Here is an 18,324-nt window from a genome sequence, read left to right on the forward strand (position 1 = left end):
GTTAATATGAAATGTTATGAAATAATTAGGAAGTATATTTAAAAAAATATTTTTCATGAATTATAAAAGATAAAAAATAGTGAAAAAATAATGATTAAGGAATGGTGACTTTCCAAGTAGAGCTTACACACCAACAAAATCAACACATGGGGTCCAAAAGACAAAGCAAAAGGCATTTGGGGTGGTAATATTTTATAATATTATAAGGGCATTGCCCACAAGCACATTCTTTTATATATATATATATATATACACAACCACCATTACACTTCAAAAGCACCCTCACACTTACAAACTTCAATAACTTTGCTTTGTATATTATTGCAAGTAATCTACAAAAAGAAAAAAGCCATGGGGAATTGCTTAGTTCTTGAAGAGAAAGTAGTCAGAGTGATGAAAACCGATGGCAAAATCCTTGAATACCGACAACCCATCAAAGTACAACAAGTTTTATCCGATTTCTCCGATCACGCTTTGTCGGAATCATTTTCTGGCTGCCGGAATCTTCATCCGGACACAAAGTTGTTACCGGGTATGTTATATTACCTTGTTCCGTCACCCTCGATAAAGAGTAAGAAAAAGAAGGTGAGGTTTTCGAGTACACCAGAGGTGAAGGATGATGAAGAAGGAAGCCATGGTGTTGTGAGGATTAAATTGATAATCAGTAAAAAGGAACTAGAAAAGTTGGTTCAAAAAGATGGAGTTTTAGTTCATGAGATGGTGTCGAAGATTCAAAGTAAACAAAGCATAAATGGAGTTGATGATGATGATGATGATGATGGTGACGATGATAGTTGCAGAAAGTGGAAGCCTGCATTAGAGAGTATAACTGAAGTAAACTAGTACAGAATATACATACATATACATATATATATATATAGTACTGTAAGTCAGTAACAAATATGCTTGTTTTCATTTATGAAAGTCTGCAGATAATAGATGCTTCAATTTCAATCCTTGTGAACGTCCATTAAATTTTCTTTTTCATGTTTTTTTCATCATTTAAATGGCATCTATCACTTAATTAAAGAAAGCAAAAATAAGCTAATAATTCAATAAACCAATAAACCAGTAAATTGAATAAAACTTGATTTGATTCTAAAAAATTAAAAAATAATTCGAACTTTGAGTTATTTGAATTATTCGAGTAAATTCAAATAAGTAATTTGTATTTCGAGTTCGAATTATGTTGAATTTTACAATTCGAATAACAGATTGATAAATACACTTTTGATTTCTTTCTCTTAACAAAAAGTACAAAATAATTCAAACTAATCTTCAAAAATTCAAAATAATTTTTAAAATTCAAAATATTTATATATTTTTTAAAAAAAATTATAAAAAAATCTATTTAAAGAATTAAAAATTTTCAAGAATAATAATTTTGGGACCTAAATAAGTTAATTAATTATTAAATTTTAAGTATTTTTTTATTATTTGCTTTGAAATTGAAAAAGTTTTCAAATATATATGATTTCAAATTCATGTGCTCTAACATGAAATTAGTTATATTGTAACAAGATTTTAATTTGACATGTTTAATTTTTAATTTAACTCGAATAATTTCACTCGATTCGACACGACTTGAATTTTATTTCACTCGACTTGTTTCGAAAAAATTTCAAATCAAGTTAGGATGATAAAATTTGACTCATCAACTCGAATTTTTTCACTCAATTTGATCGAATGCTCACCCCTACTCCTAACTCGAGTTAATACAACAGTTACAATGAATAAAAGCCTTTGTTTCTTTTTCTTATTTATGAAAATACCTATAACCATTATTATTATTATTATTATTATTATTATTATTATTATTATTATTATTAGAAACTGATAACATTTAAAGTGAGATTTTATTATATAATGAGATTTCATGGTATCCTTTTTAAATCAATGATTATGGTTAAAAGATAAAAATGAAGAGATTATAGTCGTTTAAACAAGTCACATTATTTGGAACCTACATTGGTTTTCTCTGGAAATCAATTTTACTTTTTTTAGTATTGAAATCGGTTAAATTAGTTAAAAGGTAAATGCATATTTCTCAATGCAAATCCTACGTGGTATGATCAATCATGGATTGATTTTTTTTAAATTTCAACCATTAATTTAAAAGAATCTGATGGAATCCTATAAATAGATTTTTAACTAGAAGTCATCGTTAAAATTATTAAAAATTGAGATAAAAATTGATGAATTCGAAATTTTTATTTTTTAATTAAAAATTGAAACTTTTATTAATATTGGATTTAAAAAAATTATTATTTTTAAATTATGTTTTGATTCTTTTTCCTCCTTAGTTTTGTCCAAAAACTTTTAAAAAATTGTGAAATTTTCTTAATTATTATTTTATGTTTTTAAAATTTTCAATATAATTAAATCTATTGGGTTCAACCATTTAGACGTTAAATCGGAAGTTCATCGTTCAATAGGGGTGAAGGGAGGAGGCTCTTAAAATGAAAATTTTCTATTTTAGTCCTTAAAATTTATAAAATTTAAGTTAATATATGATAGAATTATAATTTGGCCTCTCAAAAATACCAGAATTTTGATTTAATCTTTTTGAAAACTCAATATATAGATAAAATTATATTTTACCTGTCATAAAAATATATACACCTAATAAAATTTATGATTTCACCCCACATCTCAATCTTTTCAACCCACGATTAAATAATGCATCTAATCCATTAAATCTTTTGCCTCATCTCCAAATTAATACGAGTAAAAGGATATCACCCTTCAAAAGCATGTGTTTTTTTTTTAATTTAAATGAACTTATATGCATAATTTTGGAGTCTAAACATGATTAATTTTTTTTAGGGTATTTATTGGAACAAGTCCAGTAATTAATTCTCCGCATTTTGTAGGTATATTAAGACGTAGATACTGACAACAAATTTTAAAGTTGCTTCATACCCAAGATGACGATTAAACCCTCGACTATTGATTAAGATAAAAAAGATTATTACCATCTTAACTAACACCCCTTATTTAAATTTAAATATTTAATCACATTAAAAAGACTTATAATTATAGTTTGCATGTGTAATTATTAGGTTTATATTGGTGCCATTTTACTGCTCCACCCATCATAATAATGGTGGCTTATGGCTCATAATTAATACCCAATATTATCGTATAAACTGATAAGACAAAGTCCACTTTGACTCAGTAAAAAAATGTTCATAGGTAATGGTTAAGCTTTGGTGTGTCTCACGCATGAATTTCGTATTCATACTATGGTAATGGGTAAATATTAAATTTATATATGAATTTTATTTTAATATGTAATTTAATATATATAAATTTTAATTTGGTATAATTATATACATGAAGTTTGAATTGTGTGGTTTATATAACTTTGATTTGATTTTTTTATACACATTTAAAGAAATGAATGCATATATTTATTTTCATATTGGACTAATATAATAGTTTATGTATGCAATATAACCAGGGGCAAAGCCAGAAAATTTTTTTAGGAGGGTCGAAATTAAATTTTAAATTTTAATAGTCTATATCTTTATAATTTTTAAATGATTACATAAATTTTTTATCACTTTTAGGGGGCTAAAGTGTAATTTTACCTTTACTAATTTAAAATTTTTAAAAGCTTAAATGGACAATTTTCCATTTTAGGAGGGGTCGGGGTCTGCCAGCCCCCCTAGATATGCCATTGAATATAACATCATAAAATGGTACTAATCTGATAATGTTGTTAGTAGTTTCTAAAAATTGAATCAAATCAAAATTTCATGTATAAAATCACGCAAAATCAAAGTTAATGTATGACATTACACATTGAATCAAAGCTCATGTATGGTTTTGATATTTATCCCTAAATTATTTCGAGCAAAAATATAAGTTTAGTTCTGTCTCCAGTCCCTATACTATTTGGATTTAAAAAAAAATTATCTACTTCTAATTCTAGAAATTTAATTCATTTACTTGTTTGATTTAAATAATTAAAATTCAATTGATAACATTATTAATGAATTTCCATTAAATTTAAATATTCTTCATTTAAAGCCCAACTCACAACAAATATTCAAATTTAACATAAGTAGATCAACTGAATTCTCAAAATTATTAACTTCAAAATAATTCGTTTTAAGTTAAAAGGGAAAGAGATTAAATTTCAAAAATTTAAAGAATATAAGGACTGAGAGCAAAAATAGGCCCAAATAATATATAATTCCAACACCAATCAAAATCTCAATTTGCTTGTTGGAATTTAAAACCATATATTTTGAGATGGGAAATATAAAAGCGAAGTTAAATTCGAATTGATCACATTATATGTGTTCCATGTCATTGCCACTCTTAAGGAAGTTTCATAGATAGAATCATTTCAATTCATCATAGCTTTTAGATAATGATATTTAATTAAAAATTATCTTTTTAAATATATTTATATGGACTGTATTAAGCATAAATTGTTTTAGGTCAAATTATGATTACGATCTCTTTTTTATGTTTAAATTTAGGGTTTGGTATCTATATTTTAATTTGACATAGTTTAATTTTTGTACTTTTATAATATCATTAGTTTGTTCGAATAGTTAGTACCTTTAATTGTTTTGATTAAAATATTGAAGTCAAAAAAACTAGTTTCGACTTATCATGTCGAAATAGTTTTTCTTTTTGTGTTAGAAAAGTGCTTTAAATAAAAATTTACGTCTAAGGGTGCTAATTATTTCGATTAAATAATGTCATTGTAAAAGTAAAAGATCAAATAATGTCAAATTATAATATAAGGATTAAATCCCAATCGTAAGCATGTAAAAGATCACAATGCAATTTAGCCATTATCTTATAATAGCCTTTAATATACTAGTAGAGTTAATCCTCTTTATAATAGTCTTATTTGTTTGTTAATATTTTGTCTATTATAAAGAGGTGGTTGTTCTATACTTTAGCAGCATGCTATTATAGAGAGGTTTACGATCCATGTTCGAGGTTCGTAGCTACCCCTCTCAACAATGTTAACTCCAAGATTTGAACCTGCGTTCTCTTTTTAGAGTGCAATATGTCTTAACAGAGAGCCCAACAATTGTTTATTTTAAGAAATAACTATAGTTTTACTTAGAATTTTAGACAATATGTTGTTATAAAGAATATATTTTATCATCACAGTTGTTGTTGTTATAAGCGATAAACTGTTAAAAAATATTAAACTAAATATAAAAAATCAATACCACTAAAAACTTAACTGTTATAACGGGCAATTGTTATAAATAGGGTTGATCGTATATATAAAATATGCATTGAAATATTATCATATTTTTATATTGATAAATTTAATATTCTATATTAAATATTCTTTGTTCTACTAATTTGCTTTAAAAAATTATGTTTCAAAAAAATTATCAATTTTACATAGAATTATTTAATACAAAAAAACAAAATATCTGTTTTTTTGAAATTCAATTTATTTTTCAAAATAATTTTTCGATAGTTGTTTTCAATAAAATAAATATACTCTCTATTATGTGTTTTTTTCCATTCTCTACATGGTTAAAACATAAATTTTTAACCAATGCGGTTTTAGCTGCACGGTTGGTATGTACTATTTCAGTAAAAAATTAGAATAGTCAACGTTATTTCCTGATGGTTGAAAATTTTCTGTATCGATCATACCAGCTCGTTTAGTTTAATTCTGATCCTACGCACTAGTTGGAACATTGTGCACCGATGAAGAAACTGATGATTTTATTTATTGTAGTCATGTCGTTTAATTACAATTTGATCCCTTGATCTTTGATTAATTGTGATTATACCCTTTTTCAAAGGTTGTAATTGCAACTTCAATGGAACAAGAAAGAACTGGCGGAACGTGCGTCTTTGGGTGGTCTAAGTTCGTCTTCGACACAAAACATATTTACCCAATGTTTTTAGTCCCTATACTATTTAAAATTTAAAATTTTAGTCCTTATACTAATTTGAAAATTAAAGCAATAGCTAAGGTCTGTTAAAGCGATTTCTATTAAAATTGAATATTTTGTATTTTAATATTCAAATGATTAATTTAAAAATCAAAATCTAATTGAAAGCATATATTTAAATTTAACATAAATTAATTTACGATATTATCAATTAGACTTTAATTTTTAAATTAAACAAGTATAGAAACTAAATTCTTAACCTTCAAAACAAAAAGATTTCGATTCGTTGCATATAAATAGCGTCCCAAACGCATTCATGGCTAAACTAATTGCGATTTGATGTGCTCTTATGTTTAGGGGTGTTCAAATGGTTAATTGAACCGAACTATTATTAACCGAATTAATCGAACTTTTTAATCCTTTAACCGTTAACTGAACCGAAATTTTTCAAAAAAAATTAACTAAACCGAAATTTATATTTTTTTTGTTAAAGAAAGTATAAAACATATCAAAAATAAATAAATTGATAATGTTCACTTAGCTAAATTATCCGAATTAGTAATAGTCTAATACATATAATATATAATATTATTTATTAACTTCGATTAATTCAGTAAATTACCTGATTTTGATTTCGAACCAAATTAACTGTTAACTGAAATTTAAAAAAATCTTTAACTGGCTTTCGACCGAACTAAATTAATTAACTGACTGATTAACCGAATTAGATAAATACAATTGATTAATTCGATTTTAACCAAAGTTTTAACACCTTTCTTATGCCCTACCCAAATTGACATCTACTATGTGGAAAGATTTTTTTTACGATTCAATCTATATTATTTTAGCAAATAAAATTGGGTTTATACTATTTTAGAAAAAAACTCTTAAAAAAATAAAAAGATTAATTTTGAAGGTATAAAAGAGTACAGGGGGCGAAAGCAGAATTAAACCTATTTACTCATCTTCTGCCCAAGCTTAGGTTTTAAGCCATTAAACCGTGACATTTGATCAGTAAATAAACAACAAGAAAATCAAATTTCCCATGTCGAGATCATCGATTCGACGATTTTGTCCAATTTTCATAGCTCGAATCAAACAAAACCATAAAATTCTAAAGTCTTCTTTATATTCTTCTTCTTCTTCAGCTCTTCATGAGGTTTCTTCTGAATCTTCTCCTTCTCTCGATGCTATTCACATGACTGATAATTGCGTTAAGGTAAACGAATTCAAATTAAAAAAAACCCTTTTTTTTCTATGTGGGATTTATATTGCTCTCTTGAGTATTGTTTATGGAATCTATGGTAATACAGCATTCTTGGTTTGTTTGTCTTCTTTTTTCCTTTTTTCTTTTTGCTTGCAAGTGTTCTGTGATTTGATTGCGGGTTGGGGAAAGGTGGTTCTGCCGTTCTGTTTGGGTGCTGAGAAAGTACAGGAAAAGATGTGTGTGTGTGTTTTTTTCTTAATTATCTTGATTTCATTTCGTGTAATATAGCTATATTTTGGAATACCATCAAATACATTCATTTAATTTCATTATTTAATCTAAAGTTATGTAACTCTTATCTGTATTTTCTTTTGTAAATTGAAACAAAATATTATGAAAAAAATTGTCCTTTTTTTTTGTCTTTCTGTAAAGATTGTTGAATGAATTGTCTGATATTCTGTGACAAAGTTGCAGAATTTAGGGAGCAATATAAATTACAAATCTTATACCTTATTATGCATTGCAATGAAATTTGAATGAAGAACCTTTCTTCATCTCTCTGAATTAGTGTTATTGATGGTTGGCTATCAATATTATTGAGTGGTCAACTCCTTTAATAGAAGTCTTCGAATTATAGTACTCCAAGCCTCGGTCCAGTTCTCAATAATCGAAGTTATTGTCCCTCAGGAGAGTTTTGTCTCCTGTGCTCTACTAAGAGCCTGCCTGCCGTAAGTGGATGCCCTGAGTGCTTGGTCCATAAAGCTAGGAGCACCTCAACCATATGTGGGTGCACGGCCACCCAGCAAAGGGACGTTAGTGTCTCACCCTTAATGGGGTTTGAACCCTTGGCCTATATAGGTCACCTTTTAGGGAAAGTGGTACTGCTTAAGCCAGTTGAGGCACTCCTGGCTCTGTGAACTAGACCCTTAGGGCAATTGCTGAGGGCATATTAGCCCTTGGCAAAGCACTAGAGGCAAAACCTTTCTCGGGAGACAATACCTTCAATTGTTGGAGGACCAGTCGACTGCCTGATGAATGACACTTAGAAGACTTCTCTGGAAGGAGTCGACCCGCCTCAACAAATATGTTGCCCAAAATAATTGATGGAATCTACATTTGGTTGTTGTTTGCTAATTTCCTCATTAACATTAGGGATATGCTTTGCAGAGAATCAAAGAACTGCAAGCAAGTAAAGAATTATCTGAGGAAAAGATGCTCCGGTTGAGCGTGGAAACAGGCGGATGTTCTGGGTTCCAATACGTTTTCGATCTGGATGACAAAACCAACCAAGATGACAGGTTTCATCTCCTCTATTGCCATTCTTCAATTTTCTTTTGGCGAAAACTACGCATAATGCTTTCTCTCAGACTACCATAACCCTTTGTTTCTTGCATTTGATTCCATTTTCAGGGTCTTTGAAAGGGGTGGAGTAAAATTGATAGTTGATAACATATCCTATGATTTTGTAAAAGGAGCAACAGTTGATTACATTGAGGAGTTAATTCGTTCGGCGTTCCTCGTAAGCCATCTTTGTTTGATATATAAACATATCTCCGATTTAAGTCGTAGAATGTTAATCATCAAAATATATTGCAGCTTTATGTTGTTATGCACTCTTGATGTTTTAGTTCATTACAGTGTATTACTATTACTGTGCTAGTAAGACGATAGGGTGAGTGTGGGATGCGGATATGCGTCCCGGGCACTAGTAAACTCAAATTTTTTAAGGTTTTCCATTACATGTTAGACATCGGTGAATATATACATGCATTCTTCCAAGCTATGTTAAACGGATCTCTTCATTTCATTAAAATACTTATCTGGTATCTGTGTCCAACACATATTTGTCAATGGATATATACATGCAATCCAACACTTGAAAAGAAAATTCAATGTAATCGGATATATATACATGCATCCAATACTTATTTGTGTGGGCAGTGGGTGAATTTTGGAATTTATCGTGCAGGTAACAACAAACCCAAGTGCAGTTGGAGGGTGCAGTTGTAAAAGTTCATTCATGGTCAAAGAGTAGCCTTTGATTTTCAGCTTTGCCAAACCAGTTAGTAAATCATTTTTCTACCATTTTTCTATATGGTCATAACAAATTATTTTGATTCAAAGATTGTAACATCATAATGTACTCGAATCTATATAGTATTCATTTGCATTGAGTTTTTTAATCCCATTTGTAATATTAAAAAACTCTACCATCAATGTACTAAATGATTATACCTATCAAAATATTACTATCCAAAACAGTATCTAGTTCAAGATATCCAAATCTGGTATATATTGGTGATGCAATGAGTAGATGAGTATACATTGCATATAATCCACGATTCTGAATCATTCAATACTTTCAAAGACAATCAATCGACTCATTGTTAATAAAGATGTACGTTCCCCCCCCCCCAAAAAAAAAAAAAAAAAGAAGTGACATTTTATTGCAACAATGAGCATTGCTACATCATAGATATATGCTCATACCCATTCCTCAAATAAAAACTTCAAAACATCCAAAAAGAGAAAGAAAAGGATGAGTTCATTCCTCTGATTGCCTCTGTCCTAGCACAGAAATGTCTTCGTATCGCTTCTGTTGTATTGCAAACAAAATCAAATATACAAATTAGTAGACAAACCTCGTAAGCTCGATTACTGCAGCAAATATGAACGATTTTTGAGGGTGAATTGAATTAGATTAGCTAATGGACGCTTGTTAATCATTACGAAATTGACAGTATCTCGACACTTGCAAGAAGAGAAAATCATAACTTTAGAGAAGGCTAGATCATATCAAATTGTTTAAGGGGGGAGGAGAGGACACAAAGAAGCAAAAATGCTTTGCTTTGCACTAAACTTAACGATGCACACAACTGAGAGAAGAAATAATGTCAATGCACCCACGAGATTGAAAATGTATCGTATAACAAGTTACATAACCTGAAATTCGATAACACCAATATAAAGAGCTGCAATTATAGAACAGGTGTTGTAGCCTTCTATGTAAATGAGATATTATTGCATTGTAAAGCCAAAATTTTCCAAGTTCAATTCTTCCTAGATCCTTTTTCAATAAAGCCAATCACAAAATAAACGAGATCAAACATATCCCCAATCCTTTCTCAATCGCTAGCAAGACTATGGAAGTGTAATGATGTCATAATTTTAACAAAAATTGACAATACCTAAAGATTACAGATACTTCACAAAGTCCACCATGGAATGTACTTAGTTGTAAAATACCATTAAAAGAAAGACCAGTAGGAGCATTATAGCCCATGTTACTAGAACTTAGGAAAGGGTATCGGATATGGGTATCTGTTCAACATAGGTAAGTTCAACTTTTACGAAGTTTTTTTATAATTTGGAGATCCTTGGAGGATCATATCTCTGCACTCGTATAAGAATAGGTGTTGGATACAGGTGCTTCAATAAAAATGAAGAGGCGAAGCAAATATAGATAATAATTAGATTGGAATGAGCCAATAAAAAAGTATCGCCGCCGGCAGTCTTAATTACTGTAAGGTTTAAACATCTCGACAAACAGAGAAAAGGGGCTACCGTCTCTTCAATACATTCAGATACAAATCCCAGTGTACTTGTGCAAAGTGACAGTGAAATAATAACTACCGAAAATGCAAATCAGAGTCCAAACAATCCGCAAATAAATAAAAAACTGTGAAGTAAAATACAAAATAAAAACTGGTATTCTTAGAATTAGAAATTTACCCCAACATTGTTGTATTCCCAGAGCTTATGAACTCCATAATCCACAGCCTACAGAAGTCAAATCAATTACAATAAAACACATTAAAAATTTAATAGAAAAATTAATAGAAAAAACCGTCACTTACAATAAAAAAACAAATAATCAATAAAAATTAACAATCCCTGACCAAGTATATTCCAATCAGTACGTTAAAAAAATTATTTTTCCCTAAATCAACAATAAAATTCAATTCGAAAAAGTGGATGAAGGGTGGAAATAAGAGAGATTCAATCGGGAAAACAAAGAGTTAGAACATACCCGTTCTCCGAGGAAAGCGCCGGCGATGACAAATGTGACGTAGACGGAGTTACGGCGCATGATGACTCTGTAGAGACCTTCGAATAGGCCTCCTTGACTTCTTCGAGAAGCGTAGTCCATGGCGATTCTTGAGAGAGTGTGGCTCTTGCTGGGATCTGCGATTAGGGCCTGTAGAGAAGATAAAAAAAAGTTGGGGAATTTTGTGATATGTAACAAAGAAATTTACAGAAAGGGTTTTCGGGTCGAACCGAAATGTATTGATTTTGTTTATGGGCCCAATAGGTCAGTTTTTGGGCCTTATCTTTGTCAATGCCCTTTTACAATTTAAGACAGTTGCTAATTCACAAGTTTTTCAGAACTAGACCAGTGATCGAATTAGTTAGGTCATTAATTCATTAGTTCAACCGATCCGATCAATTTGATCAGTTCAAATGATTTAATTAAATAAATTATTAAAAAATATTAAAAACCGGTTCAGTCGTTAGTTCAATCGTTTTTTAGCTTGATTGAATCTATGCATATTTGTTCCCGGCTCAATCAATCTAAAGGCTTTCTTTGAATCAGTACTCCAATTAATTTGATTCAGTTCAAGTAATCATGCTAGTTTGTTTCCTATTTTTGTATGTTTTAATCTATAAAAAAATAGTAATTGTCTCAACAATTTAATGGAATAAATGGTAACAGGACCGACACAAAAACCTAATGTTTGGGGGCGTTTGGTTATCTAAATCTTAAATTATGATCCGCAATAATATTATAGAAATGTAACATTTCGGGTGGAATGTGAGATTACTTTATTTAAAAAATATGTTTTTTTAACAAGTTTAGCTAATTTAATATTTTTTAATCTCAATTTCCATAAAATTATGATAATTTATTACAATTTATATTTTAATAAGTAAATATATTATATAGAAATAAATTTACAAATTATAATTACAATAATTCATGAAAAGTGATTGCAACACTAACCATAATTATGATTATAATCATATATGATATCTACCGGTTCACTATTAATAAAAAATATTTTTTAATTAGCTTTAAAATTTATTTAAGAAAAAATGTAACTTGATTAGAATAAAAAATTATTTTATAAAAAAGGACAAATATAAAAATTATACGTGAATTTTAATGCAATATGTAATTTGATACATAAATATTGATTTAGTTCAAATGTATACATAAAATTAATTTTGATTCAATTATACGTATTTAAAGAAATAAATATATTAATTTAATTTTATAATGAATAAATATAATTATATAAACATAAAATGAAGCAATGTCAATAATTACGTTAAATAATTTACGAGAATTGGAGCAAATTAAGATTTCATGTCTAAAATTATCCCAAATTAAAATTCATCTTTAAAATTATACATTAAACTAGAGGTAATGTATAATTTTGAGATTTATCCGATAAGAGACTAAATTATATAAAAACTATATTTTTAAATTAAGCAAAACAGTAGGATGAAAATCATAATTTGACCTTAAAATAGTTGCCACGAGCACGCCACGGCCCTCCGGTAATCACGGGTCTGAAGGCTGCGCGCGTGCCAAACACCTTCCTTTTTCTTTTTTCACCGAAAAACCTAAAAGAAAAAACGAGAGAAGAAGAAGAAAACTTTGAACTTCCGCTTCGCCGATTCCACACTTTTACTCTCAACCTCAAATCCCTCACTCAAACATAAAAGACTCAAATCGAATCTATTTATTTTAAAAGCATACTTTTTTTTCTTTGAATTATTATTATTAATTTGTTTTCTCAGATATTTGATTGAAATGGAGTTGTTAGATGGAAACTTAGAGCTCAAAGAGATTCAAAAGCTTCAAGGTCATACCGATAGGGTTTGGAGCCTCGCCTGGAATCCCGCCACTGCCGCTGCCGATGTTCCCAAGGTTTTCGCTTCTTGTAGCGGCGATAAGACCGTTCGAATCTGGGAAGAGAGCCCCTCTACTCGCTCCTGGGACTGCAAGGTTTACTCTATTTTTCTCGTTTTTGTTTTTGCTGAAAAAGAATGCAAAGAAAAAGTAAAAAATGATTTAAAGTTAGGTCACTGCAACTTATAAATTTTGAATCTTTGTTGCCTTTTATATTTGAAGTTAACATAAATAGAAAAAAATAATTGATGAAGTCATTTGAAGTTTACTGTAAGTCTTTTTTTTTTCAATGTGGAAAAATCTCTATCTTTTTAATTAAAAAAAAGTGTCGAAATATTAGCTCAAGTGATGTTAGAGTGCACTCTTTTGCAGGCTGTTTTGGAAGAAACACACACTAGAACCGTCCGATCCTGTGCTTGGTCACCATCTGGGAGATTGTTGGCCACTGCTAGCTTTGATGCAACCACCGCCATATGGGAAAATGTTGGGGGTGACTTTGAATGTGTTTCTACTTTGGAGGTATATTTTTATTCTTTTATTGCTTTCTTTTCATTTCTTAAGATTTTCAGTCTGTTTTAAGCAAAATTATAGTTACATTGAACTTATGAGTTAATGGAAATGGTTTACCATGTAGAAGTGGATTGAGCATAAACAATGTAGTGCTTCTTGCATTCAGAGAGATATCAAATATGCCATTTATTAGTATTTAGTTTATTTTTCTTTAATATCTGGTTCATATGGTAAAACATTGGAATCATTTATTTATTTGTTTTCTGCGTTTTATAGGGTCATGAAAATGAAGTGAAAAGTGTGTCTTGGAATGCATCAGGTTCTCTTCTTGCAACATGTGGGCGAGATAAAACTGTTTGGATTTGGGAAGTGATGCCAGGGAATGAATTTGAGTGTATTCAAGTTTTGCAAGGTCATACTCAAGATGTTAAAATGGTTGAGTGGCATCCGACTATGGATATTTTGTTTTCCTGTAGTTACGATAACACTGTGAAGGTACTGTTTCGGCTAAACTGAGCTCTATGTCTTATCAAGAGAATAGAAATCCTTGTTCTTTTGCTAATTCCATTGTACAACAACAAGATTGAGAAATGTAATGAAGTCGTAATACTTTTGCTTTTCCTTGTAGGTATGGTGGTCAGATGATGCTGATGGTGATTGGAGCTGTGTACAAACTTTAGGTGAATCTAGCAAGTACTATGCCTAAAACTCTTCTATCTTTGCTGTTTCAGCTCATTTTCTTGTTTATTATATTGCCTGACTTGTACTTGTTCTTTATATCATCCTATGAAGTATTGTGATGATGTCTTTTAAATTTTATAGACCTTGAAGATTTCTTTCGAATTCTTTATGAAATTGTCAGACTATTAAGAACTCCTTATTTCAATATCTTGTGGTCAGTGGTCATTCTTCCACCGTCTGGTCGCTTGCTTTTAATGCTAAGGGAGACAAATTGGTGACTTGTAGGTATGATAACAAATTTTTCCTTATAGCCTGCAGTAACTGGAATTTTAGTATTCGCTGATGGCATCACAGAAAAATTACATTTAAACACACATGCATGCTCACAAAGTTGCAGAAGAAGGGCTGAAAATTATGGCTGATTTTGCAGTGATGATCTTACCATGAAGATATGGGAAGCAGACATCATAAGGATGCAGTCTGGTGATGGTTATGCACCCTGGTGAGAAATATGCTGCGCCTTCTTTTTTTCTATGTTGAATTTTTCCAATTGCTAGCTCTTGATCGTCATATCAAATCTATCTCTAGGCTCATTTGTATATATCAGGACATAGATGTTTGGCTAATGTCCTTGAATCTCGTTTCTCCATTTATTTATGATGTGTAGAACTTCCTCTGGCTATTTGCAATAGTTGCTTGCACAATGGAAAATCAGTTGAAGATAATTTCATGGCCTGTGCTCTTCCATGGAAAGCTATTAATGCACATTTTAATGTCAAGAGACTCATTTTTGCTGTTTGAAACTTAAGAACATCAAGTCTTGGCTTGGTATTACTGCTCTCCCAGCAAAGAAATAGCAGCCAAATTATTGTCACTAACATGCATGATCTTTGTGAACTGAACAATGCCTAAAATATTTAGTTGATCAAAAGTAACTTATTCAGCATTTGTATATGGTATTTTGTTTCTTTTATTCTTGTTTAAGACCCTGCAATGCATAAAATAATGCGATCCACTTCAATTGTCCAGGAATCATCTGTGCACACTCTCAGGTTATCATGATCGAACCATCTTTTCAGTTCACTGGTCAAGGTATTAACTTTGGTTTATTGTAATAGCTATTTTCTCCTTGGCTTTTCTAGCATGTATCCTTTTATTTTCTCGGTCTAAAGGGTTGAAAGTTCTAATTACAACTAAACTGCTTCCATGTTATTTTTGTTGGGATACGCTAGTGCTTACCTATTTGTTCTTTTTCTCATAAAAAAGAAGAAATTAGATGATACCTGTATATATAAAGAAAGATCTGAAGGGCAGATTAACTTGATTTGCATGATCAGTATCATTTTCTGATGGCTGAAAATGTTCTTCTAAAGCTTAAATGTCCAAGTGACCTGGCTATAGTCATGATCTCGAGGAAATGGCTCTTGTGCTGTTTATTAACTCATCAGCATGCTTATACTTTTAGCTTTCTGTCTTCAAGAATTTAGTAGCAACTTTGTGAGAGAACCTATGTCAGATGGAATCTAATAGCACTCTGTTTGAAAATTATTTAAGTGATATAACTACTATTTGACCGAAGTAGTGAAGTGTGTTCCATTAAAAAAATGTATGTTACTATTGTAATTGTTCAGTCTGATTTTTGATAAAATGAGGTTGATTTTGTTGCCTATCTGGTTCTACTTTATAAGTGTTAGTTAATGTCAGAAAACAAGTAGCTCCAGCCCTCTACTTTTGATATTTTTTACAATATGAATCTCTTTTTTTTTTTCTTTCAAGTTTTTATCTAAAACTGATTGTGTGGTTTATCATGTTACAGAGAGGGAATTATTGCCAGTGGAGCTGCTGATGATGCTGTAAGGTTGTTTGTAGAGAGTAAAGATGGTTCGGTATGTAATTCTTTCTGGGGTGAAATGCATAACCCTCCTTAACCATCTAACCCATTAGTCAACCACCATTTCTCCTTTTAGACCCTGCAGCCATGTCACTTTAAAAGTTGGCCAATTATTATTTCATTTCTTGCATATAAGATTACCCACATCCTTCCCTGCCAATGTCATCAGTAAGTACATTAAAAGTCTTAAAGATTCCTATGATCTTGTATTCAAGTTGGGTGCTCCGCCTATAACCAATTGGTTTTAGGTTGAATGCTTAACTTGGTGTCGAAATCCAAGTTTTGTTATGTAAATTGCTTGTGGTCCTATGTTCAAGTTTAATCTCTCCACCTATCGCCATTGGATGCTTAACGCAGTATCAGAGTCCAAATTTCGTTATATTGTTACCCTCTGAGGTTGTTCATCCTCATAGATTATATATCTATATGAGCTTATATTGTTAAGTCCTGGTGTATTTTTGTGGATTTCTTTTTGTGTTAAATATATATTATCTTAAGCAAATTCTTATGCTGTTTAGGTTTTGAAAGTAGCAAATATTAATCAATTTTTGTGGTTTTACAATAGATGAATGGATCTTCATATCAATTGCTATTGAAGAAGGAGAAGGCCCATGACATGGATGTAAATTCAGTACAATGGTGCCCTGGGGTAAGATTCCCTTTCTTGGAATTTAATGAGGATTATTATATGTGCTTGCATTCACATGCAGTACATAAAAGCAGAAATGAATACAAATAGTTTCTTTATGCGTAGTAAAGTCTAGTGGTTGGCTAAGTTATTGGTTTCTTTCTGTCTTTATTCGGAACCGATAAGATTGATTTGCTAGTCTTTGCTTTAACCGTTGACAATACCCCTTTAAGAGGATTCATAATAAATGTAGAAATTGTGGTTTCATGTCCATATCATTAGCTTTATACTATGTTTGGTAGGAATGAAAAGATGATAGAAGAGAAAAGTGAAAACTATTTTCTTTCGGTAAATGCGCTTGGAAGGTCTCTTTATTATAAGAATTGGATCAATTTAGTCCTTGTACTATAAAAAAAAAAATTCAAATGAGGTCAAATTTCAACAGAGTTAAATATTTACGGTAAAAAAATGTCATTTGTTGTTTATACAGAGTTATATTTTGAAAGCTTCTTATGATTCTGCAAATAAAATATTTTGTTCGGTGTTGAACTGTAAATGGAAAATAATAATTTTCATGTCATTTTTTTAACAGTAATTGTTTACTATGTTCCATTTTACCTTATTCGATTCTTTTTAATAGTATGAGGCCTAAATTGGTCCATTTAATAGTAGAGGGATTAAATTGTCCTTATATTCTACATTTAGTCCTTCTAAATCTAGTTCCAATCAATTGGACCATGCATGAATTACTGCATCTCTCTTTATTTATTTTCTCGAGATTATTCCTTTGACTTTAGCTAACATATTCGGCTTCCGGTGTTGTCGAAAATAACAGGAGAAACGGCTACTTGCTTCAGCAAGTGATGATGGAACCATAAAGATATGGGAGTTGGAAACTTTGCCTTGATCAAAACTTTGACTTTAGCTAACCGTGGGGATTTTACTTTTTCTATGGTTTCAGAAATTTGTTTTAAGTTGGGTTGTGGCTTTGAGAAATCATGAATTAAAATATTATATAGAAAACCTAGTTGAAATAATTGTCAAGCAGAAGCTGCTGTGTATAATTTTTAAGATCAAAAATGAAATTCTTGATGAGCTTTGATCCTTACTCTGTTGGTTCCTGTAATTCTCTAAAATGTATATATATAAGCCGAGTAAAATTCGATTCGATTCGAAAAATTCGATAAAATTTTTAAAATAAAATTTTTAAATTTTGAATTAAATAGTTCGAGTTATTTGAACTAATCAAGTTATTTGGATAAACTCGAATAAAAAATTAAGTTATTCGGTTTAACTCAAATATGAATTATACAATTCGAGTTATCTAAAAATTTGAATAAGAAAAGGTAAAATTATGTCATTTTGATAAATGTTTATTTTTTTTAAAGTTAAAAGTTAAAATTAAATTACATTGTTTTGATAAATGTGTACTCATTAAGTTAAAAAGTAAAATTATTATATTGTTTATGTAGTTAAATAATTTTATGCTTCATTTATTAGTTAAATAATCGGTTCATGTAAACACAACATTGAGTATAAATAATAGGATTTGTTAATTCGACTCAGCTCGAAATTTTTTTACTCAATTCGATCCGATTC

The 18,324-nt window shown here is 30.1% G+C and overlaps 4 protein-coding genes across 5 annotated transcripts; 3 read left to right on the forward strand and 1 right to left on the reverse strand.

Annotated features, from left to right (window-relative positions):
- Positions 1-279: 279 nt before the first annotated feature.
- On the forward strand, positions 280-954 carry LOC107925615 (uncharacterized). Its single transcript, XM_016856326.2, has one exon. The coding sequence runs from the start codon at positions 352-354 to the stop codon at positions 841-843; it is 492 nt and encodes a 163-aa protein (XP_016711815.1). The 5' UTR covers positions 280-351; the 3' UTR covers positions 844-954.
- A 5,936-nt stretch (positions 955-6,890) lies between these two features.
- LOC107925510 (iron-sulfur assembly protein IscA-like 2, mitochondrial) lies at positions 6,891-9,514 on the forward strand. Its single transcript, XM_016856234.2, has 4 exons — positions 6,891-7,110; positions 8,266-8,396; positions 8,509-8,617; positions 9,068-9,514. The coding sequence occupies exons 1-4, from the start codon at positions 6,937-6,939 to the stop codon at positions 9,131-9,133; spliced, it is 480 nt and encodes a 159-aa protein (XP_016711723.1). The 5' UTR covers positions 6,891-6,936; the 3' UTR covers positions 9,134-9,514.
- LOC107925511 (cytochrome b-c1 complex subunit 9, mitochondrial) lies at positions 9,365-13,118 on the reverse strand. 2 transcript variants are annotated; one of them, XM_041114723.1, is made up of 5 exons: positions 12,976-13,004; positions 12,624-12,726; positions 11,129-11,296; positions 10,831-10,878; positions 9,365-9,694 (listed from the first exon to the last, which is right to left on the reverse strand). In XM_041114723.1, the coding sequence occupies exons 3-5, from the start codon at positions 11,246-11,248 to the stop codon at positions 9,644-9,646; spliced, it is 219 nt and encodes a 72-aa protein (XP_040970657.1). In that variant the 5' UTR covers positions 11,249-11,296; positions 12,624-12,726; positions 12,976-13,004; the 3' UTR covers positions 9,365-9,643. The 2 variants fall into 2 exon arrangements, with proteins under 2 accessions (XP_040970657.1, XP_016711724.1); XM_016856235.2 differs by lacking the exon at positions 12,624-12,726 and having other exon boundaries at positions 12,976-13,118.
- Positions 12,800-17,833, forward strand: LOC107925678 (protein CIA1). Its single transcript, XM_016856390.2, has 10 exons — positions 12,800-13,111; positions 13,388-13,534; positions 13,802-14,020; positions 14,154-14,218; positions 14,426-14,491; positions 14,637-14,708; positions 15,236-15,298; positions 16,023-16,092; positions 16,663-16,746; positions 17,561-17,833. Exons 1-10 carry the CDS (start codon positions 12,917-12,919, stop codon positions 17,630-17,632), a joined length of 1,053 nt encoding a protein of 350 aa, XP_016711879.1. The 5' UTR covers positions 12,800-12,916; the 3' UTR covers positions 17,633-17,833.
- Positions 17,834-18,324: the final 491 nt, after the last annotated feature.

Source organism: Gossypium hirsutum, chromosome A01 (assembly GCF_007990345.1).
Source record: "Gossypium hirsutum isolate 1008001.06 chromosome A01, Gossypium_hirsutum_v2.1, whole genome shotgun sequence".
Lineage (NCBI taxonomy): Eukaryota > Viridiplantae > Streptophyta > Magnoliopsida > Malvales > Malvaceae > Gossypium > Gossypium hirsutum.

Bases quoted from the DNA above. Each gene is read 5' to 3' on its own strand.
- LOC107925678 (XM_016856390.2), top strand. From the start codon at position 12,917: ATGGAGTTGTTAGATGGAAACTTAGAGCTCAAAGAGATTCAAAAGCTT. The intron at 14,219-14,425 runs GTACTATGCCTA...TCTTGTGGTCAG, and splicing joins ACTTTAGGTGAATCTAGCAA to TGGTCATTCTTCCACCGTCT. The intron at 16,093-16,662 runs GTATGTAATTCT...GTTTTACAATAG, and splicing joins TAGAGAGTAAAGATGGTTCG to ATGAATGGATCTTCATATCA.
- LOC107925615 (XM_016856326.2), top strand. From the start codon at position 352: ATGGGGAATTGCTTAGTTCTTGAAGAGAAAGTAGTCAGAGTGATGAAA.
- LOC107925510 (XM_016856234.2), top strand. From the start codon at position 6,937: ATGTCGAGATCATCGATTCGACGATTTTGTCCAATTTTCATAGCTCGA. The intron at 7,111-8,265 runs GTAAACGAATTC...TATGCTTTGCAG, and splicing joins TGACTGATAATTGCGTTAAG to AGAATCAAAGAACTGCAAGC. The intron at 8,397-8,508 runs GTTTCATCTCCT...TTCCATTTTCAG, and splicing joins AAAACCAACCAAGATGACAG to GGTCTTTGAAAGGGGTGGAG.
- LOC107925511 (XM_016856235.2), bottom strand. From the start codon at position 11,248: ATGGACTACGCTTCTCGAAGAAGTCAAGGAGGCCTATTCGAAGGTCTC. The intron at 10,879-11,128 runs GTATGTTCTAAC...TGACTTCTGTAG, and splicing joins GCGCTTTCCTCGGAGAACGG to GCTGTGGATTATGGAGTTCA. The intron at 9,695-10,830 runs GTAAATTTCTAA...GCAATACAACAG, and splicing joins GGGAATACAACAATGTTGGG to AAGCGATACGAAGACATTTC.